The 22,338-nt window shown below is 39.1% G+C and overlaps 2 protein-coding genes across 2 annotated transcripts; one reads left to right on the top strand and one right to left on the bottom strand.

Moving 5' to 3' along the window:
* The first annotated feature begins 10,309 nt into the window (after window positions 1-10,309).
* Tas2r42 (taste 2 receptor member 42) lies at window positions 10,310-11,296 on the top strand. Its single transcript, XM_035448720.1, is given in 3 exon segments — window positions 10,310-10,858; window positions 10,860-11,172; window positions 11,175-11,296. Coding segments are annotated over 3 exon segments (984 nt in total).
* A 6,530-nt stretch (window positions 11,297-17,826) lies between these two features.
* Window positions 17,827-19,935, bottom strand: LOC113837111 (small integral membrane protein 10-like protein 1). The gene has a single exon (XM_027429863.1). It carries the CDS (start codon window positions 19,796-19,798, stop codon window positions 19,595-19,597), a length of 204 nt encoding a protein of 67 aa, XP_027285664.1. The 5' UTR covers window positions 19,799-19,935; the 3' UTR covers window positions 17,827-19,594.
* Window positions 19,936-22,338: the final 2,403 nt, after the last annotated feature.

Here is a 22,338-nt window from a genome sequence, read left to right on the forward strand (position 1 = left end):
CATATTCTGATTTTTCACACTAATTTTGCTTTTTTGTAGCAATGTATGAGTGAATTTTGTTTGGGGGAGCATCTGTGTTTCTGTTCACTAGTGCACATTTCCATGCTTTTGGTGAATAAACAAGACTGAATTTTCCTTGGGGATTAGTTTTTAGATTTCATGGGTAAAGAGAATATTGCAGGTGTTTTACAATTTGACTATAATATGTCTCATATATAGATTCTTCAGGTGCCTCTGGGCAAAAAAGGAAATGCCAACTAGTTAAGAATATTTTCACATGACCAAGCCATTGGTAACAGATTAAAAGGCATGCATTTTAATAAAACATGAATACCTAGTCTCCCATCATGTTACATGAAAAATGTTGACAGCCATTAATACTTTGATTAGAAAAAATGCCAGAATGACTAGATTCTAATGAGGCATCTGAAGAGTGATTTTCTATGTAATCTCACATTCCATTTCACGTATATAAACATTTTTATATCATTGCTATTATTTTAATATTATATTTATATTTAATTAAATTAATTAATATTATATTTTATTTATATAGAGATTTTATCATTTCCCCTTCTTTTCTGTCCTTCCAACCTTACTATGTTTTCTTTTGTTTCATTTTCAATCTTGTATGTCTTTTTCTTGCTTTACTGCAATTAGTGAAACACTGAAAACAACAGGTATGGTAAGACAGTTTATCACAAACTTTGACCCAAACTCAAGGGAAACTATTTCAAATGTTTCATAGATAGTCATATTTACTCTCAGCTTTTTAATCAGACAACTTTTTTAAAATTTAGAAATATTCTTATTTTACATATCAATCCCAGTTCCCTCTCCCTCCCTCTCCCGCACCTCCCCCCCACCCTGTCCCACTTTGGTCTACTCCACAGGGAGGGTGAGGCCTTCCATAGGGGAACATCAAAATCTCTCATATCATTTGGGGAATGACCTAGGCCCTCCCCCATGTTTTTAGGCTGGGAGAGTAACCTTCCATGGGGAATGGGCTCCCAAAGTCCATTGTGTACTAGGGATAAATAGTGGTTCCACTGTCAGTCCCATAGACTGCCTAGGCCTCCCAACTGACACCTACATTCAGAAGGCTTGGTTCAATCCAATGCTGGTCCTCCATTTCTATGACTGGGGTCCCTGTGCTCCCATTTGGTCAGGTCAGCTGTTTCTGTGGGTTTCTCCAGCATGGTCTTGACTCCTTTGCTCATCTCTCCTCCCTCTTTACAACAAGATTCCAGGAATTTGGCTCAGTGTTTATCTGTGGATGTCTGATTCTGCTTCTATCAGCTATTGTATGAAGGCTCTAGGATGGCATTTAAGAGAGTCATCAATCTCATTACAGGGGAAGGGCATTTAAGGTAGCCTCTCCACTATTGCTTAGATTCTTAGATGGGGTCATCCTTGTGGATCTCTGGTCGTTTCCCTAGTGCCAGATTTCTCTTTAAACCTATAACAACGACTCTCTCTATTAAGGTATCTCTTTTCTTGCTCTCCTCTATTTTTCCTGGACTCAGTCTTCCTGATCCCTCATGTTCTCCTCCCCCTCCTCTTCTCCCCTTCTATTTCTCCTCCCTCTTCCTCCCCATGTGCTCCCAATTTGCTCAGGAACTCTTGCCACTTTCCCCTTCTCTGGAAGACCATGTATGTCTCTCTTAGGGTCTTCCTTGTTTCCTAGCTTCTCTGGTTGTGTGAATTGTAGGCTGGTAATCCTTTGCTTTATGTCTCAAATCCATATATGTGTGAGTGCACACCATGCTTGTCTTTCTGTGACTGGGTTACCTCACTCAGGATGCTTTCTTCTAGTTCCATCAATTTTCCTGTGAATTTCAAGATTCCATTGTTTTTTTTTTCCTGCTGATTAGTAGCCCATTGTGTAAATGTACCACATTTTCTTTATCCATTCTTAAGTTGAGGAGCATCTAGGTTGTTTCCAGGTTTTGGCTATTACAAATGATGCTGCTATGAACATAGTTGAACATATGTCCTTGTTTTATGAAAGTGTATCCTTTCATCAGACAACTTTTTATCAGAGAAAGAAAGCATTTCTGTTTTCTGCTTGCTAAGAATGTTATAAAAAGACATTGTGGACTTTATCAAGGCTTCTTTGACATGAGTCTTTCCTTTCTACATTCTTGCATGAAGCTTTGTTTTCTTGGTGTTTCATGATGGGGGATGTCCTTCTGTATGCTGTGAATATGTTTCTCTCATTGGTTGATGAATAAAGCTGTTTCGGCCAATGGTCAGACAGGATGTAGTGAGGCAGAAAGTATAGCATGGATGCCAGACTAGGAGTATTCTGGGAGGAGGAATGCAGAGAGAGAGAGAGTCCTGAAAGGGACTCCATATAGTTATCTGGAAGACAGGTTGCCCAGATATTCTCCGGTAAATCAAGATCCTGTGGAGATACATAGATTACCAGAAATGAGTTCATAATTAAGAAAAAGCTAGGCAATGAGAAGCCTAAATAAAAATAAAAAATAAAAGAAATAGAGTAATAAAAAAGTCACATAAGGTTGGAAAATACACAAGAGAGTCTGGATAGGGTCTGCTATTTTGTAGGTTTTTAATTATTTGACTGATAAGGAACAGCTGCTAAAAGCCATTTGATTATAAATGCTGCTGGATTAATCCATCCTATATTTTTAAAAAATGCCTTGAATTCAAAGTTTAAATCTAAGGATGCATTACTTTGGAAAAGAAGTTCTGCTTTTATTTCTACAGAAGATGAAAAGTAATGGATTACTTCTAGACTAATATGCTTTGATCAAACAAGACCACCCTGGAGTAGTCACTCAGGTGATCCAACATCCAAAACAGCTGAGACCAGGCAGCATCACAGAAGACTACCACAGCCAGGATTTGGATGGGGTTCCAGGTTTTCTCAGGATCCCCTTGGGATGGATAGTACCCCTAAATAGCAGAAGCAGTTTGGAGAGAACTATGTCCACATTCACAAATATTGTTTATAAATGTTTGTTTTCATTTAAAAGGGGTTGGTCATAAATGGTTACTGACCACAGTCAATCACTTTCTAGAGAGAAAAAGGAAATACGATATAAAAGTGAATACTTCCCATTGGTATGGATTTTGGTTTATTGATACAGATTTAAGGTAAATTTTGTTATAGGTATATTTCTACTCTTGTTTAGATATTTGTGTTTATGCAGCTCATCTAAAAATGCAATGTATAATTAAATGCAGATTATAGATAGTCATCTATAATAGTCAAAACTTATAGTTATATTAGTTAGTTTTTCTAGATATACAGAGTTGTATTTTAGATGAATAGGTGTTCTTCAAAACCTTTGAAAGACCTCCAGAATATGGCATTTAAAATGTTTTGCTTGCTTAGGGCTTTCATGACAATGAAACACAAATGCTCCTGGCAAAACCAATTATGTCAAAGAGGAAGATGGGTATCAAATAAACTCGTTATGGAGTTTGCCTTCAACATGTCAGGAATAGCCAAAAGACATGAAACTGCTCTTGCCTGGGCTGCTTGACCACACACTGTCCTAATTGGACAAGCGCGTTACAAAGAAAAGTGACTACTGAACTTGTCAAGGGACAGGAAGATCCTCCAAGGTTCCTGTTTCATCAAAAAATCTGCCAAATATTCTGGGCCTATAGGTCAAGGACGGATGTTAATGTGGGGAATTACCAATACGGAGCCAGGTAGAAATACAAGGGTATTTAATAGGGAAAAGCTTTACTTACAGAGCGACCTAGCCAGCCGGCACGGCAGCAGTCATCTTAAAGAGGTGTCCAAGCCTGAACACCTTCCAATCCCAACCATAAACAATAGGAAGCTACCCCTAACTAGGTATATACACTATCCTAAGTGACAACAATGGGATAAAAGAGGCATAGCATCCTCCAAGTTACTTCCTGCTGAAATGGGACGATGTCAGTTTTGTGGGGTCCTGTAGGAAGAAAATGTTAGTGTAGTGAACGTCTTGAATGGATTGTATCCAGTCCATGTTAGATGGGATTCACTTGATTGAAGATCTCGCTTCAAATCCTCATCTTGATTGAAGTCAGTACCTGAAGCTCTGGCCGGAGTGTCAGTTGAAATAGAGCAAGTTGGATCCAGTGCAGTTGAGAAGGTGTGGCCCATTTTCTTTCCAGGGTGTCCAGGGATTGCTGTCAGGCAGGTCTTCATTGGCTGTGTGTGAATCAAACATAAATAGTTAGCAGAGAAATGTTTGCTTGTGTATGTACACCTGCTGGGGAATGCAACCATGAGAGGATAACAATTATGAGAGAGTGTACACCTTGAGAGAAAGATCCAAGAAAAGACAAAGACAGTCCCCAAATTATGCTTTTATTCTGTATTGCATCAATTGGCTTCTTGATACAATACAGAAACTCTAAAGTTTAGTTAAACAACATGCTTGGATTTTAGAGGAGGAAAGCCAAATCCACCTCTAAATCCAGCATTGGTTTAATTGAATAGGGACTAGGAAATAAGGAGAAATAGATTTCTCTGAGAGACAGATGTAAAATTTACTGTTTCTTTTGTTTGATGGTTATATCTACCTTCTCTTCCTAAGTATCTACCCATGCAGTGTCCTTTGACTTCTGGAAATGAGTTTTCCTGTGAAGAGAAAAGCAAAACACTTCCCTTTCCTTTAGGAGGTTTCTATTTAGTTTATAAGATATACCTTAGTAGAATACCTGTCACTCGTCCTTGTTAAGAGGTTTGTCTTTTCCAACTCGAATCTTGATCAACTTTGATGATATCCAAAATTTTTCTTCTCCTGTAGAAACCAATGCAAAACCCCTAACCCATCGTAAAATATGTCCGGGTTTCCATACAGAGGTTAGTACATCTTTGAAGTATACCAGCTGATTCAATTCAGCATTTTTTTCCGTCGTCCAGTGTCGTTCTGCAGCTGTTTGTCCTTTCTCATTGGCATTAAGAAAGTTTAGTGTTAATAAAGCATTATGCAACCAATGTTTGGGGGGTTTAGTCTTCCAAGCATCTCTATTGAGCATCTCCTTTAGTGTTCTATTGGATCTCTCAACCACTGCTTGTCCTGTAGGATTGTGTGGTATACCGGTGACATGCTTTATGTTATAATATTTGAAAAACTGTTCCAATTTTGTGGGGACATATGCTGGAGAATTGTCAGTTTTTATTTGTGCAAGTATACCCATAACTGCCATCACCTCTAGCAGGTGTATAAAAACAGAATCAGCTTTTTCAGAGTAAAGAGCAGTAGCCCATTGGAACCCTAAGAATGTGTCTATAGTATGATGCACATATTTCAAATTTCCAAATTCTGCAAAGTGGAAGACATCCATCTGCCAAACCTCACTTCTCCGAATGCCCTTAGGATTACAACCTGCTGGCAATGGAGTTTGATTATAAAAAGAACAAGTAGGACAGTTTCTCACTATCTCCTTGGCTTGTTTCCAAGTGATGGAGATGTCCTTTTTCAAACCATTGCTATTTACATGATGTTTCTTATGAAATTCTGAGGCTCCTAGCACACTTCCAATTAATAAACAATCAATCTCATCATTGTCTGTGCTAGTGACCCGGCAGACCCATATGGGATCTGATATGGGTAATGTATATAGGATTACTTATGTTTCTGATTGTTTCCTGTAATTGTAGAAACAGTGAGGTTAATTCTGTATTATCAGGAATGAATTCTGCAGTCTCAATGTGGAACACGACTCTCTCTGCATATTGAGAATCAGTAACTATATTAAGAGGTTCTGTAAAATCCATAAGTACCATGAGAATTGCATATAATTCTGCTTTCTGTACAGATGTATATGGACTTTGAACTACTTTACTTACCTCACCTGCTTTATAACCAGTCTTACCTGATTTGTTGGCATCAGTGTAGAAGGTAAGAATTCCAGAAATGGGAGTTTGTCTTACCATACGTGGAAAAATCCAGACTGTCTTTTTTTTAAATGAATTTAATTTTGTCAGTTTTGGGATAATTGTTGCTAATCATTTCCAAAAATTCAGTAAGAGCTATTTGCCAGTATTCATTATCCTTCCATAAGAATGAAATTTCTTCATTAGTTAAAGGTACTATAATTTCTGCTGGATCTTTCCCAGTCAGTTGACGAAGTCTTAATTTGCCCTTTAAAATCAAATCAGAAATCTTTTCTATATATGTCTTTAACTTTTTATTCTGATTATGTGGTAGAAATATCCACTCCAACATAGTGTCTTCCCTCTGCATCAGAATTCCAGAAGAGTATTCTCTGGATGGCAGGATAACCAGAATACAGTCTAAATTAAGGTTTATCAATTCTACATGCTCATCCAATATGCTGTTTTCTACCCATTGTAACTCTTTTTCTGCCTCAGCAGATAATATTCATGGACTGTTTAGGTCCTTATCACCTTTAAGGGCTATTTTTAAATGCTTTAAGTCATGTCCTTCTACACCAATAATCATCTGTAATTGAGAAATTTCCCCTAATAATTTCTGAAGAGAATTAAGAGTTTGATAACAATCTATCCTAATTTTTACCTTCTGTGGCCTGATTCTTTGTAAGTCAATCTTGTAACCTAAATAGTTAAATAGAATCTCCTCTTTGTATCTTTTCTGGGGCAATCTGTAACCCCCATCTAGGCAGAAATTCTTCACCATGTCAAACATACCTTCCAAAGTCTCCTTATTAGAATCTGATAAAAGAATGTCATCCATATAATGATAAACAAGAGATTGTGACAATTTCTTATGAAGTATTTCCAAAGATTCCTGTACAAAGTGCTGTCACAAAGTAGGACTATTTAGCATTCCTTGTGGCAAAACCCTCCACTGATGTCTCCTAACTGGCTGTGAATTATTAAGAGTTGGTACAGTAAATGCAAATTTTTCTCAATCATTTTCCTGTAATGGTATTGTGACAAAACAGTGTTTCAGATCAATGACTATGATCAGGCATCCTTTAAGGTATTATGGAAGGCAAAGGCATTGCAGGTTGCAGAAAGCCCCATTGGTTGAATTACCTTATTTATGCATCTCAGGTCTGTCAGCATTCTCCATTTACCTGACTTATTTTTATAACACATACAGGAGAATTCCAAGGACTGGTAGATTTCTCTATATGTCCAGCATCTAGCTGTTCCTGTACTAACTTTTCTAAAGCCTCTAGCTTCTCAGAGATCAGAGGCCATTGTTCTACCCAAACAGGTTCATCTGTAAGCCACTTCAATGGCAGGGCCTTTGGCTCCTGTGAATGTCCATCATTTGTACCTAGTTTCTGCACAGCATGGATGGTTGGTAATTGTTTTCCATAGTGTTTTACCAGATCTTTTTCTACTATGTAAAGATTGTACATAATTTGTATCTGACACTGGAGGAATAACTCTAGATAGAGTTCCAATTCTTAAAAATTGTACATTCGCCTAAGAGGCCATTTCTGAGGCCAAGACTTTTGGGTAATAATAGTCACATTTGCCCCAGTGTCTACTAAGCCATAAATAACTTTATTATTAATTTTTACTTTCAACTGAGGTTGAGTTCAACAGAGTGTTCACTCGGTGGTCCGGAAGGTCAGAAAGGGAGACTGAAACCAAACATGGTAGATATAGCTATAAATCTCTGGGGTCATGATCTGTTACAGCAATGGAATACTCAGATTAATATTCCAAGACCATGTGAAGATCCACAGATTAATAGGAATGGGTTAATAATTTTAGAGAGAGCTAGCCAAGAAGAAGTCTGAGCCATTGGCCAAACAGTTTATGATTAATAGAAGCCTCTGTTTCTTTGGGACTAAAAGGCAGTGGGACTGGGTGGGATAGAAACTTCCATCTACATTTGGCCTCCAACATGGGGCATGAACCCATGACCCTGAGATTAAGATTCTCATGCTGTACCAACTGAGCTAGCTTAGTTAGGCTAATGTGCTGTCTGACATTCAGTTTCTTTATTGGGACATCACTGACTGTTTAAGCATAGCATTTGGCTACTGGTAAACTAAACTGCCCTAGTTAAATTAAGGACCTTTCTCCTGATTTGGTTTGTAAGTGACCTTCACTGATACTGAAACGTATTAGGAAGACAGGGGAATTTCTGTAGATACCCGAAGGAAAATGAGTCACTCATCACCTCATCATAGAGTCTGGTTGAAGCCTCTCAGAGACAGCTGAGAACCAAAAATTCTAGCACAATGAACAGTATTTGATTTCTCCATTCCCAGTTGCAAACCTGCAGTTTTCTGGAAATCTCACCAGAATGTCTGTGCACAGCTCTAATGGCTCCTGTTTTTACCAGATCACATTCTAAGCCCATCCAAGGCATCTTTGGAGCTATCCCATACTCGGACTTATCAGAAAGAGAAGGCAGAAAAAAACAAGAGTTTTCTTCATGGCTCTTTGAGATGTAGCTCCAGGGCCACGAAACACATGCTAATACTAAGACAATGAATTGTGATTTCCCATTAGAAATGCCTATGTACACTTGAGTATGTCTTATTCTTTCCCTGAGTGCTTTTCACAATAAACCACCAACTGCGTTTCATACTTGTTAGTTCTGAAATTCTTTTCTCCATCAAAGTCACTAATCCTGGGATTGTCTAAATAGAGATCCAAGAAGGCAAAGTGAACATGTCGGATAGCAGTAAGTGACAGTGTGCGTGTGTGGAGCAGAATTTCTGTCTTCTCACCCTTGGCAATAACATGAGGTATTGATTCCTTTCCTCATCACAGGGATTGCCGTAGCCTGAAACCCCAGCCTCTTGGTTTCATTCGATGACATCTTAGTGTTTTCATCTCTTGGTGTCCCTCAGGATTCTTGGAGATTACTTTTAGTGGTACCAAGCATGTACTAATGACCCCTCAGTTCCCTTGGATGAATTCCTTTTCTGAAAGGCAGTCCCAGGTATCCAAGTGCCTGTTCTTGATTTCCATATAGATGTCTTGTACAGGGATGTAAATGCTTACACCAGACCTCATCATCCTGTACCCTTTCTTCTTTCTCTTACTATTTTTCTCCCAAAGATGCTCTGTGATGGTAGGAATTATAACATTATAACATAAAAAGAAGCCTGAGCACCATGGCTGGTTATGCCACTAATCCCCAATCTGTCACTAAGTTTCTTTGATTCCTCCTCTCCAAGGTTGTCATGACTATGAGTTCTTCTGTTTCTAGAAGTGAATATGACCCAGGCTATCATTCTCCTTTTAAAGGTGGAACTACCAGATTTGTTTTCATTTAGCCTTGCTCTAATGCACCTCCCCACTCTCCATCCTGTGGGTCTGATTTTTCTTTTCTTTTTAAAAATCTCACCTAAAGCAGTTCTCTAGCTGTCATTTAAGGCTAAACCTACAGTCATACCTCAGACCAAAACAAACACATTACATACAATGGTAAAGAGCAAAACCTGGGAGCCTATTTAATTGTGACCATCACTTAGATATACTTGAGAAACATCTAGAAGGAAACTACAGCAAATTACCAGTTGCAATGCTTTATTCTCAGAAATGTAGTTTTATTTGGGTATCTTTTTATAGACTCCTTAGCTGGCCCAAAAATCTAACTTGTTAGTTCTTCATAAATTCTAAGTATATTCAAGATCCAAATGTCATGTCTCTCTTTTCTCCCCTAGAAGGATGATTGCAGATTATAGTTTTTTCTGTGTTTGTATGCTACATTGTTAAGTTCTCCCATTATTTCTGTTGTCACTATTCTATGTATTTCTTAATGCTTTTTTAAAATTGTTTTTTTTTTTTGTATACAGTCAAATACATAGCAAATATAATACAAGTTACGGACAATATAACTAAATTATTGAGAACTTTTAAAAATATTCTTTGAATAAGATCAAAGATATCTAGTTCCAGAGAGTGTAGTATTTCAGACAAGGAGGAAAGCATTACACAAATCAGTGAAAAAAATCTGATTCAAATTTGTATTTTAATATATTTGACTTTATTTTTTTCAATCATTATTTCAGGGGGAAATTTAAGGCCACACCATCGATTATGTGGGGATAGAGACTGTTTGGATTAGAATTTAAAGATTCTTTTAAAAAGCCCTTTGAATAAAAATATATGAGACTGTATTCATAAACATATCTTTATGGATTAGGAGTGGGATTAAAGTTAAATAAAAGAGAAAGTACCCAAGATTTAGAATTTCCTCAAGTATCGGTGAAGCACTAGCCAGAGGAAGGAGGTTCTGATCAAAGCTGAAATTACAAAAAAAGGAAAGAAGGTGATGGTGTGAGGAAGTTTGATTCAGAGCTGATCTGCAAGGCAAAGTGGTAGAAGTGTGGGTCCCTCTTTTCTCTAAGACTGCTTGCCAGATCGGATCAAATGTATATGATACTGGTAACAGCAGGATTCACCACTGGAATGCTTGGGGATGTGTTCAATGGATTGGTAAACTTTTCTGACTGGGTCAAGAACCAGAAAATCACCTTCATCAACTTCATCCTGATCTGCTTGGCAGTTTCCAGAATCAGCTCTCTGCTTGTGGTATTTGTTGATGCAACCATACTACAAGTAGCTCCTCATTCCTACGATTCTTACAGTCCAGCAAAATGCTCTGATCCATTATGGATTGTGACTGATCAACTGTCTACATGGTTTGCCACCTGCCTCAGCATTTTCTACTTCCTCAAAATTGCCCACTTCTCCCATCCCCTTTTCCTCTGGTTGAAGTGGAGAATGAGAATTGTGGTTGTTATCTTTCTTGTGTTTTCTTTGCTCCTACTGATTTTTCATTTTCTACTGCTTGAAGCACTTCCTATTTTGAGGGAAATTTACATAATCACTAGAAGTAATCTGACTTTATTTTCAGATACAACCAAGGTTATTGCTGTTAAAACCCTAATTGCTTTTGACCTGATGTACTTGGTCCCATTTTTTTGTGTCCCTGGCATCATTGTTCCTTTTATTTTTGTCCTTGGTGAGACACTCCAGAAACCTCCACCTCATTTCCACCAGCTCTGAAGATTCTAGAACGAAGGTCCACAAGAAGGCCATGAAAATGCTGTTGTATTTCCTCATTCTTTTTATACTTCATATTTTTTTCATGCAGCTGGCACATTGGTTTTTTATTTTTTTCCCAAACAACAGGTCAAGTAATTTTGTTTTGTTGACATTAATTATCTTTCCTTTGAGCCACTCATTTATTCTGATTGTGGGAAACAGCAAGCTTCGGCAGACAGCAGTGAGGGCTTTCAGCGTCTTACAAGCCAGGTTCGAGAGGTGATCATCTCCCTTCAGAGATTCTTGGAGTCTTTTACCAAGTCACTGTTCTTCTGCTGGGTTTTTTTAAGTACTGATGAACATATATGAAAGGCTCCTTAAGCGTACTGTCTTTGTGACAATTGGCACACAGGCTAGAAAACATAAACCTATCTTTTTTGTTGTCAATGTTTACAGCACTGGTAATCAAAACTAATAGTCTCAAACATTTTAACTGAAATCAAATAGTTAATTTCACAGGCAAAAAGTATATCATTATATTTCACAGGGAAGGTTCATAATATCTAATATCAAGGTAACCCAAACAGGCAGAAGATGGGCAAAATGTTGATAGGAGATTAAAAAAAATCTGAAGTTACAGAGAGAAAAACATCTCACAGCTTATTTTTTAGATTTCTTTATGTGTATGGGTATTCTGTTTGCATGTATGCCTGGTATGCACTTGGGTCAGAAGATGGTATCCAAGTCCCAGGAACTAGAGTTACAGGTCATTGTGAGCGACTATGTGGGTCCTGGGAAGTAAACCTGGGTCCTGTGCCAGACAAGTGCTCTTAATCGCTGAGCCATCTTTCCAGCCCCAACAGCTTGAATACATAATCGTTACTTTCTCTTTGAAATAGGAACTTAATGGTCTGGAACTTGTATATAGACCAGGCTGGCTTGGATCTCACAGAGATTCACCTGCCTTACACATTCTAGAATTAAAGACTTGCACCACCATCTCACTTCTCAGCTTTCTTAAATGAAAGGAACATATCTTTGTTATTAAAGCAGTTGTTGTTACTTAAGGAATTATATGAAAACAGGAGTGACCTCATGTTCAAAGTAAACTGGGAAATGTTAATCTTAATGTGAATTTCCAAATTATAAATATTTTTGCTGATTCTACACATTTGCTAATTTTTCTAACTTCTAGAGCAGCATGTAATACCTAGTATGTTCACAGTGGCAGAAATCAGTTTGTCTATCCTGTTATGGTCTTGTTGTGGCCTCCCAAAAATAACATTGATTTTTACTTCAGAATCACATTTATGTTGCTACTACAAGATAACAAGTCTTGAGAATGAAAATGTATCTGTGCACACATTTCATTGCAATCTGATCACCAGAGTTCTTAGCACAAGACAGAGATATTAGATGAAGAAAGAAGATGGAGAGGGCAAAAAGTTTATAATAAATGGCAAGTTTAATGGGTACTGTGGATGTGTGGATGCATTTATAATGCTGTAATTTAAGTGTAGATATGATAGCTGTAAATCCCAAATGAGGCAATGGGGGAAGATTACTATAATGTTTTCACTGTGATGATAGGAATTATGACATTGTACAGATACTAGACATTGCACACAGTATACTAAGTGTTATATTTGTTTATATAGTCATAAGGTAAAACAGCAAGCTGTAATGAAATGATGGTACACACTTGCTGCCTTGGCTTGGTGGAATTATAAGTAAGGTAATGGTAGAATTATTCATATTTTCCACCCAACTAAATATGAGTTGTGTGGTTCTTCTACATATAGATGATAAGAATGATGTTGATGATGGCTTTAATGATAATATAGCAAATATTTATTAATAATTTGTATTTCATAAAACAAAACATTTTTTCAGCAATTACATTTTAACTATCTTGCCTTGGAAATGTAATGTGTACATTCAGCCTTAGATATTGATCTTGTTTTTATTTTGAAGAATTTATTTAGTCTTTAGTATTACTGGAATTTGGTAATTAAGAGAAGCTAATTAATACACTTGTGAGCAACTTTGGATTCTAATGAAATGTTTTTTTTGGGGGGGTAAATGATCTAATCCACATCTAGGAGTAACCTACACTTAAGCAAACTTTAGGAGAGAGAAATATAAAGAATAGGATCTTATTCTTGACAGTAGAAGAATGGCAAATATCAGTAAATGAATCCCAGGCCATAGGCTAGGTTATTTCAATGAATAGTTTGTAATCCACATGTTTGAATGTCAAGTGAACTCAAGCCCTGTGACACCACTATCTCCATCTGCCAGCTTCCTGTCGGTCTCAGCAGCAAGAGACCCTCTGCCAACACATGCAACCCCAGGCCAATGCATGCAACCTGGAATGATTGACCAAAATGTTGGGGAAACAGGGAAATTATTACTTTCTTTTCACTACTAACCTCTTACCTAACAAATAAATGTTCATTTTGATAATTTGTTTGCAATGATTTCTTCTTTCCATCCGCAGAGATAGGCTGTTGACAGGTGAGGAATACCTGAGTCTGTTGATGAAATTGGCTAAACTCTGATGCCAAGTTCTAAAGGTATCAGGTATATCAAGGCATGCTTTCTTGATTATTTCTGGAACCATATACCAGATTAAAACCTGTATCTGTACTCATTGCTAAGAATGGTTTACAGATTAGTCTCAGGTGGGTCACATGATACTTTTTTAGGTAACTTCTCCTAGCAAAATCTTACTAGACCCTTTTAATGGTTGTTCACATTATGACAAAGTCCTTCCAAATTCTCTCACCTTAGACAACAGGCAATATACTGCCCATCTATGTCTTAAGAATGATACTTATAAGAAAAAATATATGAAATTTTGTTAAATACATTTGATGAACAAACAGGCAATCCTTTTTGACTCCTGGTACACCAAATCTCACTTTAGAGCTTTTCTAGTTTTGTTGTGTGTGTGTGTTTGTGTTATAACAAAACTAATATATTCTTTGAGACCAAGAAGATGCCTAGCCACTCTCATTCTAACCCTAAACTCTACTCTCTTCCATTGTGGAGCCTGCCATTCTAATCTAGGCTAGCTCTACCTAAATTGTTGTGAGGAAGACCCACTGAGGGGTATTTTCCTCCATCTTAATTTTGTTTCTCTTTTTCTGTAATAAAACACTCTGATGGAAGAACCAAATCATCTTATTTTATATCACAGTTGAAGGCACAGTCCATCATGGCAGGAAAAATAAGTGGCAGGAGTTTGAAGTAGGCAGTCACATCATACCCACAAGTGGGAAACAAAGCTGAATTCAATTGTTGTTCAGCTCTCTTCATCCACGTACACAGTCCAGGATCCCCTGTCTAGGGAATGATCTTACCCACAACTAAGATAAGTTATTCCCACATCAGTTAATATCATCAAGATAGGCCCCACAGCCATACCCAGAGGCCCATCTCCTAGGTGACACTGGATCTGGCAAACGGACGATTAACACTAACCATCCATGTCCTCTGAGAGCTGTGAGGAACAACTGTAGCCCTTGGTTTTGAAAATGAAAGGTGTATGCTATTCGAAGTGAAACAAAAATCCACAGTGAAGCACAAATAGAGTATCTGTAGATGGCAGTGATTAAGCTGGGTAAATATTCTTCACATGTCGGGATAAATGTGACACTTTACCTTTTGGTCCTGGTCTCTGGCACTGCTCTTTGGGTTAGGATTTGCTCATAAACATCAAAATCTCAACTAAAAAGCACCAAAAGGCTTTAATTTAGTGTCTATCAAAGGGAAAGTTACTAAGGTCAGTCTCTTAGAGTAATAACAAAAATTGGGCATATTTATTTACTTGTGAACATCTTGCTATTGATGGGACATGAGAGTGTCAAGGGTTGGGAACACTTGCCACCGAGCACTGTTGGCCACTGAGCCCACTGGGAGTCTTAAAGATGTGTGCTGAGGTGGTGGGGGAGACAGAAAAGGACAAACATGAAGTTCATCAAATCATTTCATCATTTCACTGGAATATTACTCACTCTCTCTCTAACACCCCCCCCCCCACACACACACACACAGAGAGAGAGAGAGAGAGAGAGAGAGAGAGAGAGAGAGAGAGAGATTTAAAAGGCTATGTGATTTAAATGGAATAATGAGATGTGTTAGTGACAAGAGGTGGTAAGATCATTAACAGATACAGTAGCTCTTTGTGACAATGGTTTTAAATTTCTGATTACGTTTTGTATTAATTAGTGGATTTCCCAAGTATTTCTCACTATTCCTTGGTGAGAAATGCTATTTATTTTTTAGCCCAGTACATCATGAAATCAATGATCATCTGTTTTCTGATTTTCAAATTTTATTTTTATGTGTGTATTTGCCTGCATGTGTGTATGTGCCTGTGGAGGCCAGAAGAGGGCATCATCAGATCCCCTGGAACTGGGGTGAGACATAGTTGTGAACCATTATGTGTTACTGAGATCAGAACCTGGGGCCTCTGTAACAGTAGCAAGTGCTCTTAGCAGCTGAGCCATCTCTCCAGCTAAGTTTTCTGATTTTAGCTATAGCTATCATTAGATGCTTAGACTAATTACTTTGGATTGCAACTATAGCATAAAGATTAACTTAATCAAGTTACCTGTAGAAACATTTTATAATAATACACATTGTACTTATACAGTAACAATTTCTCCAGCATATACAGCTCAACTATTTGGTATTTTAAAGAAAATATAAAAGGTAGCTCAATATATGATCATAAATAGTATCTGCAGTTATATGCAAATATCCACTTGCATTTTTATTTACTCATAGTATATGATAGACATGATTTTATTAGTCTCCATGTTTTCTTCATAGAGTTTCCTCTTTAATGTACTTTTGATATAAATGTTCTTCAGGATCACTGGACTTGTTTTCTTATTTATTTTTTTTTATATTTAACTTTCATGTTTTGGTCACTTTTAAACCATGCCTAGATGGGTCTTTTTCTGGTGGCCTTTATATTGCCTTTGGAGTATTTCTCAAGCATCAGTGACTTCGAGGTTTCTTGATTTCCATACCATGAAATCTAGGATTGTTGAGTTCTTTCCAAATCCTGGGACTAGAAATAACTCCTTTGCATGTGGGCCTGACAGGCGCTGGAAGGCACACATCAATAAACTCTCAGAATACTGACAGTGTGCTCCATCCACACTGATGGGACAGATATGTTCTGGGGAAGCTCATAGGAAATGCACATTGAGACAGGCTCTTATTACATGACTCAGGATAGCCTAATATTCACTGCATAACTTTAGCTGGTCTCAAACGCAAAATCCTCCCGACTCAGCCTTTTGAGTACTAGGATTACAGGTATGTCATGCCGTGCCTAATATTTTTCTCAAATTAATTATAGCATGCAGTCTAGATTGAGGCTGTTTATATTAGAATCATAAAATTATAGAATCTATTTTGCAGTGAATTAACATTTATGATACAAGATAGAAATTAATGAAAAGAAGAATATAACTGTTATTCTCCACCTCAACTTGACAGATAGGTCTAAAAAAATCATCATGGAAGAGAAGGGAAGACTGTAAAAGGTAGGATGAGGAAAAGCGCTAGGAATTGCAAACTTTTAGCTATGACATGGCTATTGTACACATGAGCTGTGATTAATTACATCAGACCATCACCAGATCAAGCCAGTTCAGAGATTCCATCATGGAATAAGGAGGGTTTCCCGAGGCCAAATCCCCAGCTGAGGAGTCATAGGCAGACAGCCATTGTCACTTTTCTTTAGGAATGTGGATGACCCAACACCCATGTATGTGAGTAACAGGAATTGGACTTATGATTAGAAACAAAACAAAACAACAATAAAGCAAGTAAAAGGAGGATATCAAGTAGGGAGATATGGGATGAGCAGGAGGCAGCTAGAGGCTCAACACTGAGTATAATTCTTCAGGCAATGTCCACCTTATTGCTAAAGATAGTGACTTTCAATGTCCTGGAACTTGGCAAGTAGGATAGGGTGGCTGGCCAGAGATCCCCAGGGATCTCTTTCTGCCTCTCCTTAGCACTGTGGCTGCAAGCATACTACCAAGCCTGGCTTACTTATGACAGTTCTGGGGATCAAATTTGGGTCTTCAAGCTTTTACAGAATGCACTTTACTGGCTGAATAATGTCTCCAGCTCTTTCTCTGTGTGGTCACTCTTCTCTGTCCTATTACAGTTGGATTTTTCTGATACTTTGAAACATCAGGTTCATTTCTTTATCAATTAAACATTGATGACTTTTCCTTTCAAAGCACTCATTTAGACTAAACTTTTGGCAACAGGAAGCTTAGGCATACAGCCTTGGGACTCCTGTGACATCTAAAATGTCACCTGGCAAGAGTAAAGCCTGCTGGCACATGTCATGGGGATCATGAGTTCTCAGCTAGCCTGGTCTACACAGCAAATTCCTGAGCAACCTTGTTAAAAACAAAACAAAAGAAAACCAAAGCAAAGGAAGGAGCAGCACAAACAAAATATAACAACAACAAAAGAAAAGTAAAAGCTTTAGGTTCACAAGCTTTTCTGCATGCTTTCGTAGAATTACACTAATGAGGAAACATTCAATTTCCCTTGAATATTTTGTTCTTAATCACTGGACTCTTGCTTTGTGTCTTTGGGACAGATTTTTCTTAATGTGGCCCAGGCTGCTCTTGAACACACCATGTCCCAACTCAAACTCCTGAGTACTGGGATTCCAGTTCTGCAGCACTATGTGTGGCTCTCACTGGATCTCTTAAGTTATCTTTAAACATCATGAGATTTTCCCAGAAGAGCCTGAACGCTAGCAATTTGCTCACAAAGCCAGCAGAGGGGTTTTAAAACAGCATGCACTATCTTCACATGTGCTCATGGTGAGGAAATAACGGAGACAGTTCCACTTCCACGCCACGCCTGTAACAGTATATATTCATCTCACACGAGTCTAGAAAGAATACAATCACATTTGTATGTAAGGAAAATCACAAGTAAAATGAAAATTATTTCCAGGCTAGAGTTGGTAGAATACTTCTAGATTAATATACATTATCAAGCACTAACCATGTTCTGTATGATATAGAATTTCAATCCCATGAGATTTCCATGTCATTACCTTGTGGTAAACATAGGGAGCTTTTAAAAATAAAATATTTTAAATGGGATTTTAATTGAAAATCATATACATGATTAAAAATGAATCACATATTTCCTCTCCCTAGTCCCATTTCTCTTCAGAAATAACTGTTTTAACTCTTAGACATATCTGCATTGATTATCTTAATCATAGTTTATGCTGCTTTTTATATATTAGATCTTTTTTGTAGTGTTGGGGATCAAACTTAAGAGCCTCATATATGCTAGGCAATACTCTACAACTGAACCACATCTCCAGTCCTCTGTAATAGTTCTTTATGGACATTTCATCAACATATATATATCCACCCCTTCCTCTTCAAGCTCCCAAATGTTACATAATCATTTCTTGTTAAGCAAGTATTTAAATTACAGATACAGTATTAGTCACACGAGGTACAGCAGCATAATTTTTGAGTATTTCTCATGGGGTTTATAATGACTTCAATTTTAATTTCAAAATAAAATGTAAGTACTAACCCACAAGTGGGAAAATCTCTAGCATATATTCACATATACCAGGTATTTGCTCTTTTTTGGACATTCACACCACTCCATCTTTAGGCATTTCCTGTTTACTTCATGAGGTTACCTCCTCCATTTAGCAGTTAGAAACTCAGGCTGTCCATAATCCACAAAGCATCCTTATCATTCAGTATATATATATATATATATATATATATATATATATATATATATATATATCCCTCCCATTCCACAAGGGCACCACCAATCCATTTACTTTCTTGTTCTTCCACTTGTCAACTGTATTTTCACAACAAGGTTTGTAACATCTGCATTTTACTCCGTAACCAAAATTAAGTACTCCCTTTAAAGGAGAAAGCCATATTAGGCCCATCTGCATTCCTATCAGAGAAGAGTCAATTCTTTTGCCACGAGTGGACTTTTCTTCTCTTTGGCTCCAACGCGTCTCCGACAGGGACATCTTCACACACTCCCACCATTCGTTCAAAACCCCGCTGTCATATTTGGCATGGGGGGGGGGGCGGACAAGCTTTCCTGTAGTCTGGCTTTGACTCACAGTTTCAATGTCTCCTCTTGTGGGGGGAAGAGACCCATGCTTTTCAGATCCCACTCGCGACCTAAGAGGCCTCCGGCTCAACGACTAGCTCGCGGCCCAATGCATCTCACACACAGTCCGATATTCTCAAAAGCTGGATGCAGAGCTGTGTTGTTGAAAAATCTTCCTTTTCCTTTCTCATAGCGCGGCCCGCGCCCTCTGTCACATCCTAAGATTGTCCGGGGGTGGGGTGGGGTTTGCTGGTGTGCATTCCTCAGGCAGGTCCTCGGGGCCTCAGTCCCTCTGCTTCTGGAACATCCCGGCTCTCATCAGACTCCAGGCTTTCCCACCTCCGACCCCCGGGGAGGGGCCGCGGGGAGCCGATCGCGCGTGCGCGCGCCCTGGGCTGGCTTGCACGGTCCCCAGGCGGCGGCGCCGCTCGGCGGGGCCCCGGGGCGGCCATCGTGCGGGTCCCCGGAGCCGGCCGGAGCCGGGGGCACCACGCGGGCGCGGCTCTAAATGTGTACCTGCAGGCGGATGTTGAGGATCACCGAGCCCGCGATGTAGAAGTACGGGAAGTTCATGCGCAGCTGCCAGGCCAGCTCGAAGAAGGCGAGCAGCGTCCGGGAGAGCCCCTTGCAGAAGACGCCGTACGGGGTGGCGGCCGCGGGGCCCACAGCCCTGAGCGCCAGGGCGGACGGGACGTCGGCGGGGCCCATGGCGAGGTCGCAGCCGGCCGAGCGTCTCCGCGGCTGCGTGCGCCCCCGAGAGAGGTCGGCCGGCGGCCTTGACGACGTGGCCCCCGCTGCCGATTGCACGGGCGCCCTCCCGCCGGCCGCTCCCTCCCTGCTGGCGGCGGGCTCCCCTTCCTGTCCGCCGCCGGGGAAGGTCCGGCCGCCGCCGCCGCCGCCGGTTATGTAACCGGTAGGGACCGCTGCGCAGAGATCGCTGCGGCGGCTTTCATGCAAGGAGCTCAGCCGGCTGGGGTAACGCAGCCAGCGGCGCAGGTTCCGCAAGGATCAAAGGTGGATTGAAGTGAATTCGTCCGCTTTGTGATCGATCCTGTGACATTGACTCTGATACGAAGACCAGGTGATCGCCTGACAACAGCGGATCCGGGCACAGAGCCAGCCTGCAGTGGGAACACAGTAACTGTGAAAAGTCGTCGCATTAAGATATGGGTTGACCTGTGTATTAGGACTGTTTAGATTTGCAAATGACAAGCAAAAAACACATACGTCCTCTTTTCAGGATATGTGTGAGGGTATACATACATACATACATACATACATACGTGTGTGTGTGTGTGTGTGTGTGTGTGTGTGTGTGTCCAGTTAATATAAACCCATAAAAATTCAGATTAGGTATAGAATCCAGCTTTTTGCATAGAAATGCACTAGTGGGAAACCTAAGGTAGGCTCTAAGAATGAGAGCACTAGAGCACTACTATGTTCACGTCCCTAGTATCCTAATAGAAATGAGTCCTTTAGTCACAATGGTTTTGGGTTTTTTTGGCATTTATGTGATGCACTTTCATTTTTTCATTAATTCCCCCGTTTAGCATGTATGTTAGTTGCTGATCATGACTTTCAGAATACAGTGAAGTTTTACATATCACTGTTAATATCTAACCCTGAACATATTCAAAGCCTCCCTGTGCTCTAAAAGTGTCAGGTCGAAAGGACAACCCAAGCCCCCAAACTTCAAAAGGAAGTCCAAATATCCAAAAATGGACTGAACCTGGACTGTAGGAAGATTTCTGGTGATTGCATAAAAGACAGCATTCCTCCGGGAACTTGTGAAGTGGGCTCCTGTCTGCCCTAAGGGGTCATTTCCCTTACCTCTCACCAATAGGACATTTGGCTTTCTGGTTAACACATACTCGTTAACACTTATCCTTAGCCTTCAGGATCCCTCAGTCCCTACTCACAGTACTTACTATACAATTGAAAGCCCATGTGACCATCTTCTAGCCATTCCCTCATTCCAGCTACTCACTCTTTCAAAACTTTACAACCAGTACTTCTTAAATTATTAAGAAGAAAGGAAGAAAGTAAAAGACAGAGAAAGAAAAAGGAAACACAGTAATACTTGCAAACTTTTTCGACAGAGCCAATATTACTCTAATACAAAACCCAGGTAAAGACACAGCACATAAAGAAGATTGCAGACCAATATCCATAGATGCTATAATATTAACATCGAGGTTTGATATAGCAAAGGGATCAACTGCCACAACCAAGTTGGGTTTATCCTGAAGATTCAGGAATAATTCAATATACATAAGTCAACAGTGTAATAAAACATGTCAATGGACTTAAGGACAATCATAAAATCCCCCCCAATAGATGTAGAGAAGGCCTTTGACAAAAGCCAACGTGCCTTCATGACAAAAGTCCTGGAGAGAAAAGCAAAGGAAGTGCCTGTGCCTGTGGCAATGCTATCGGATACACTCTGATAATAATACATAATGCAGATAGAGATGCCACAGCAAGGAGAGCATCAATATAGAAGCTAGGCATCAGTGGTACACACCTGTAACCACAGCACTTGGGAAGCTGAGGCAGGAGGATTGCCACAAGTTTGGGTTAGACATCTTTGCCTATTAGAAGTTTATACAGGATATAAGAATATTTTCTCACTTGTCTAGAATTATTATTACTCTCATGTAATTTAGGTTTGTGACCAACTCAAATTAACATTTTGTTTGGTATGGAATTTGAAGTTGATTTTTCCATACTGTAATTGAGTTTTTCAGTGCAGTTTACTGAAGAAAATTTTGCTTACAATTTAATATGTTTGGTGTTTTCCTTGAAAGTGTGTGGACTGCATAAGTGAGTCTGTCACTAGACACTTTATTCTAATTTTTGGTTCATTTATATAGTCAAGTTTAACTACTGGGTTTCTACAGTGTTGAAATCACAGGAAAAGTTTAAATCTTAAGGCTGTGAATTGCATATTTTTTTAAAAAAATTAATTATTTTAAAACCAAGTGGACCCAAACCAGTAACTTTACCAAAGTTCGAGACATGAGTAATATTTTTGACAAACATTGATAAAAGGTTGAAAAACCTGAATGGCATGAAAGGTGATTTAAACTTGGATTATCTACAAAAGACACACATTTGAGATGATAGGACAGAGAGTCTCCTGCGAGGCATGTGTGTGCCTGTGTATAAGTCACAAGGACACACGTTTAAATGAAGTTACACATAGTTACTAGCTGTTGAAGGAAGGAGTATTAGTTTCCCTGGGTTCC

The sequence above is a fragment of the Cricetulus griseus genome, chromosome 8, assembly GCF_003668045.3.
Source record: "Cricetulus griseus strain 17A/GY chromosome 8, alternate assembly CriGri-PICRH-1.0, whole genome shotgun sequence".
In the NCBI taxonomy this organism is placed as follows: domain Eukaryota; kingdom Metazoa; phylum Chordata; class Mammalia; order Rodentia; family Cricetidae; genus Cricetulus; species Cricetulus griseus.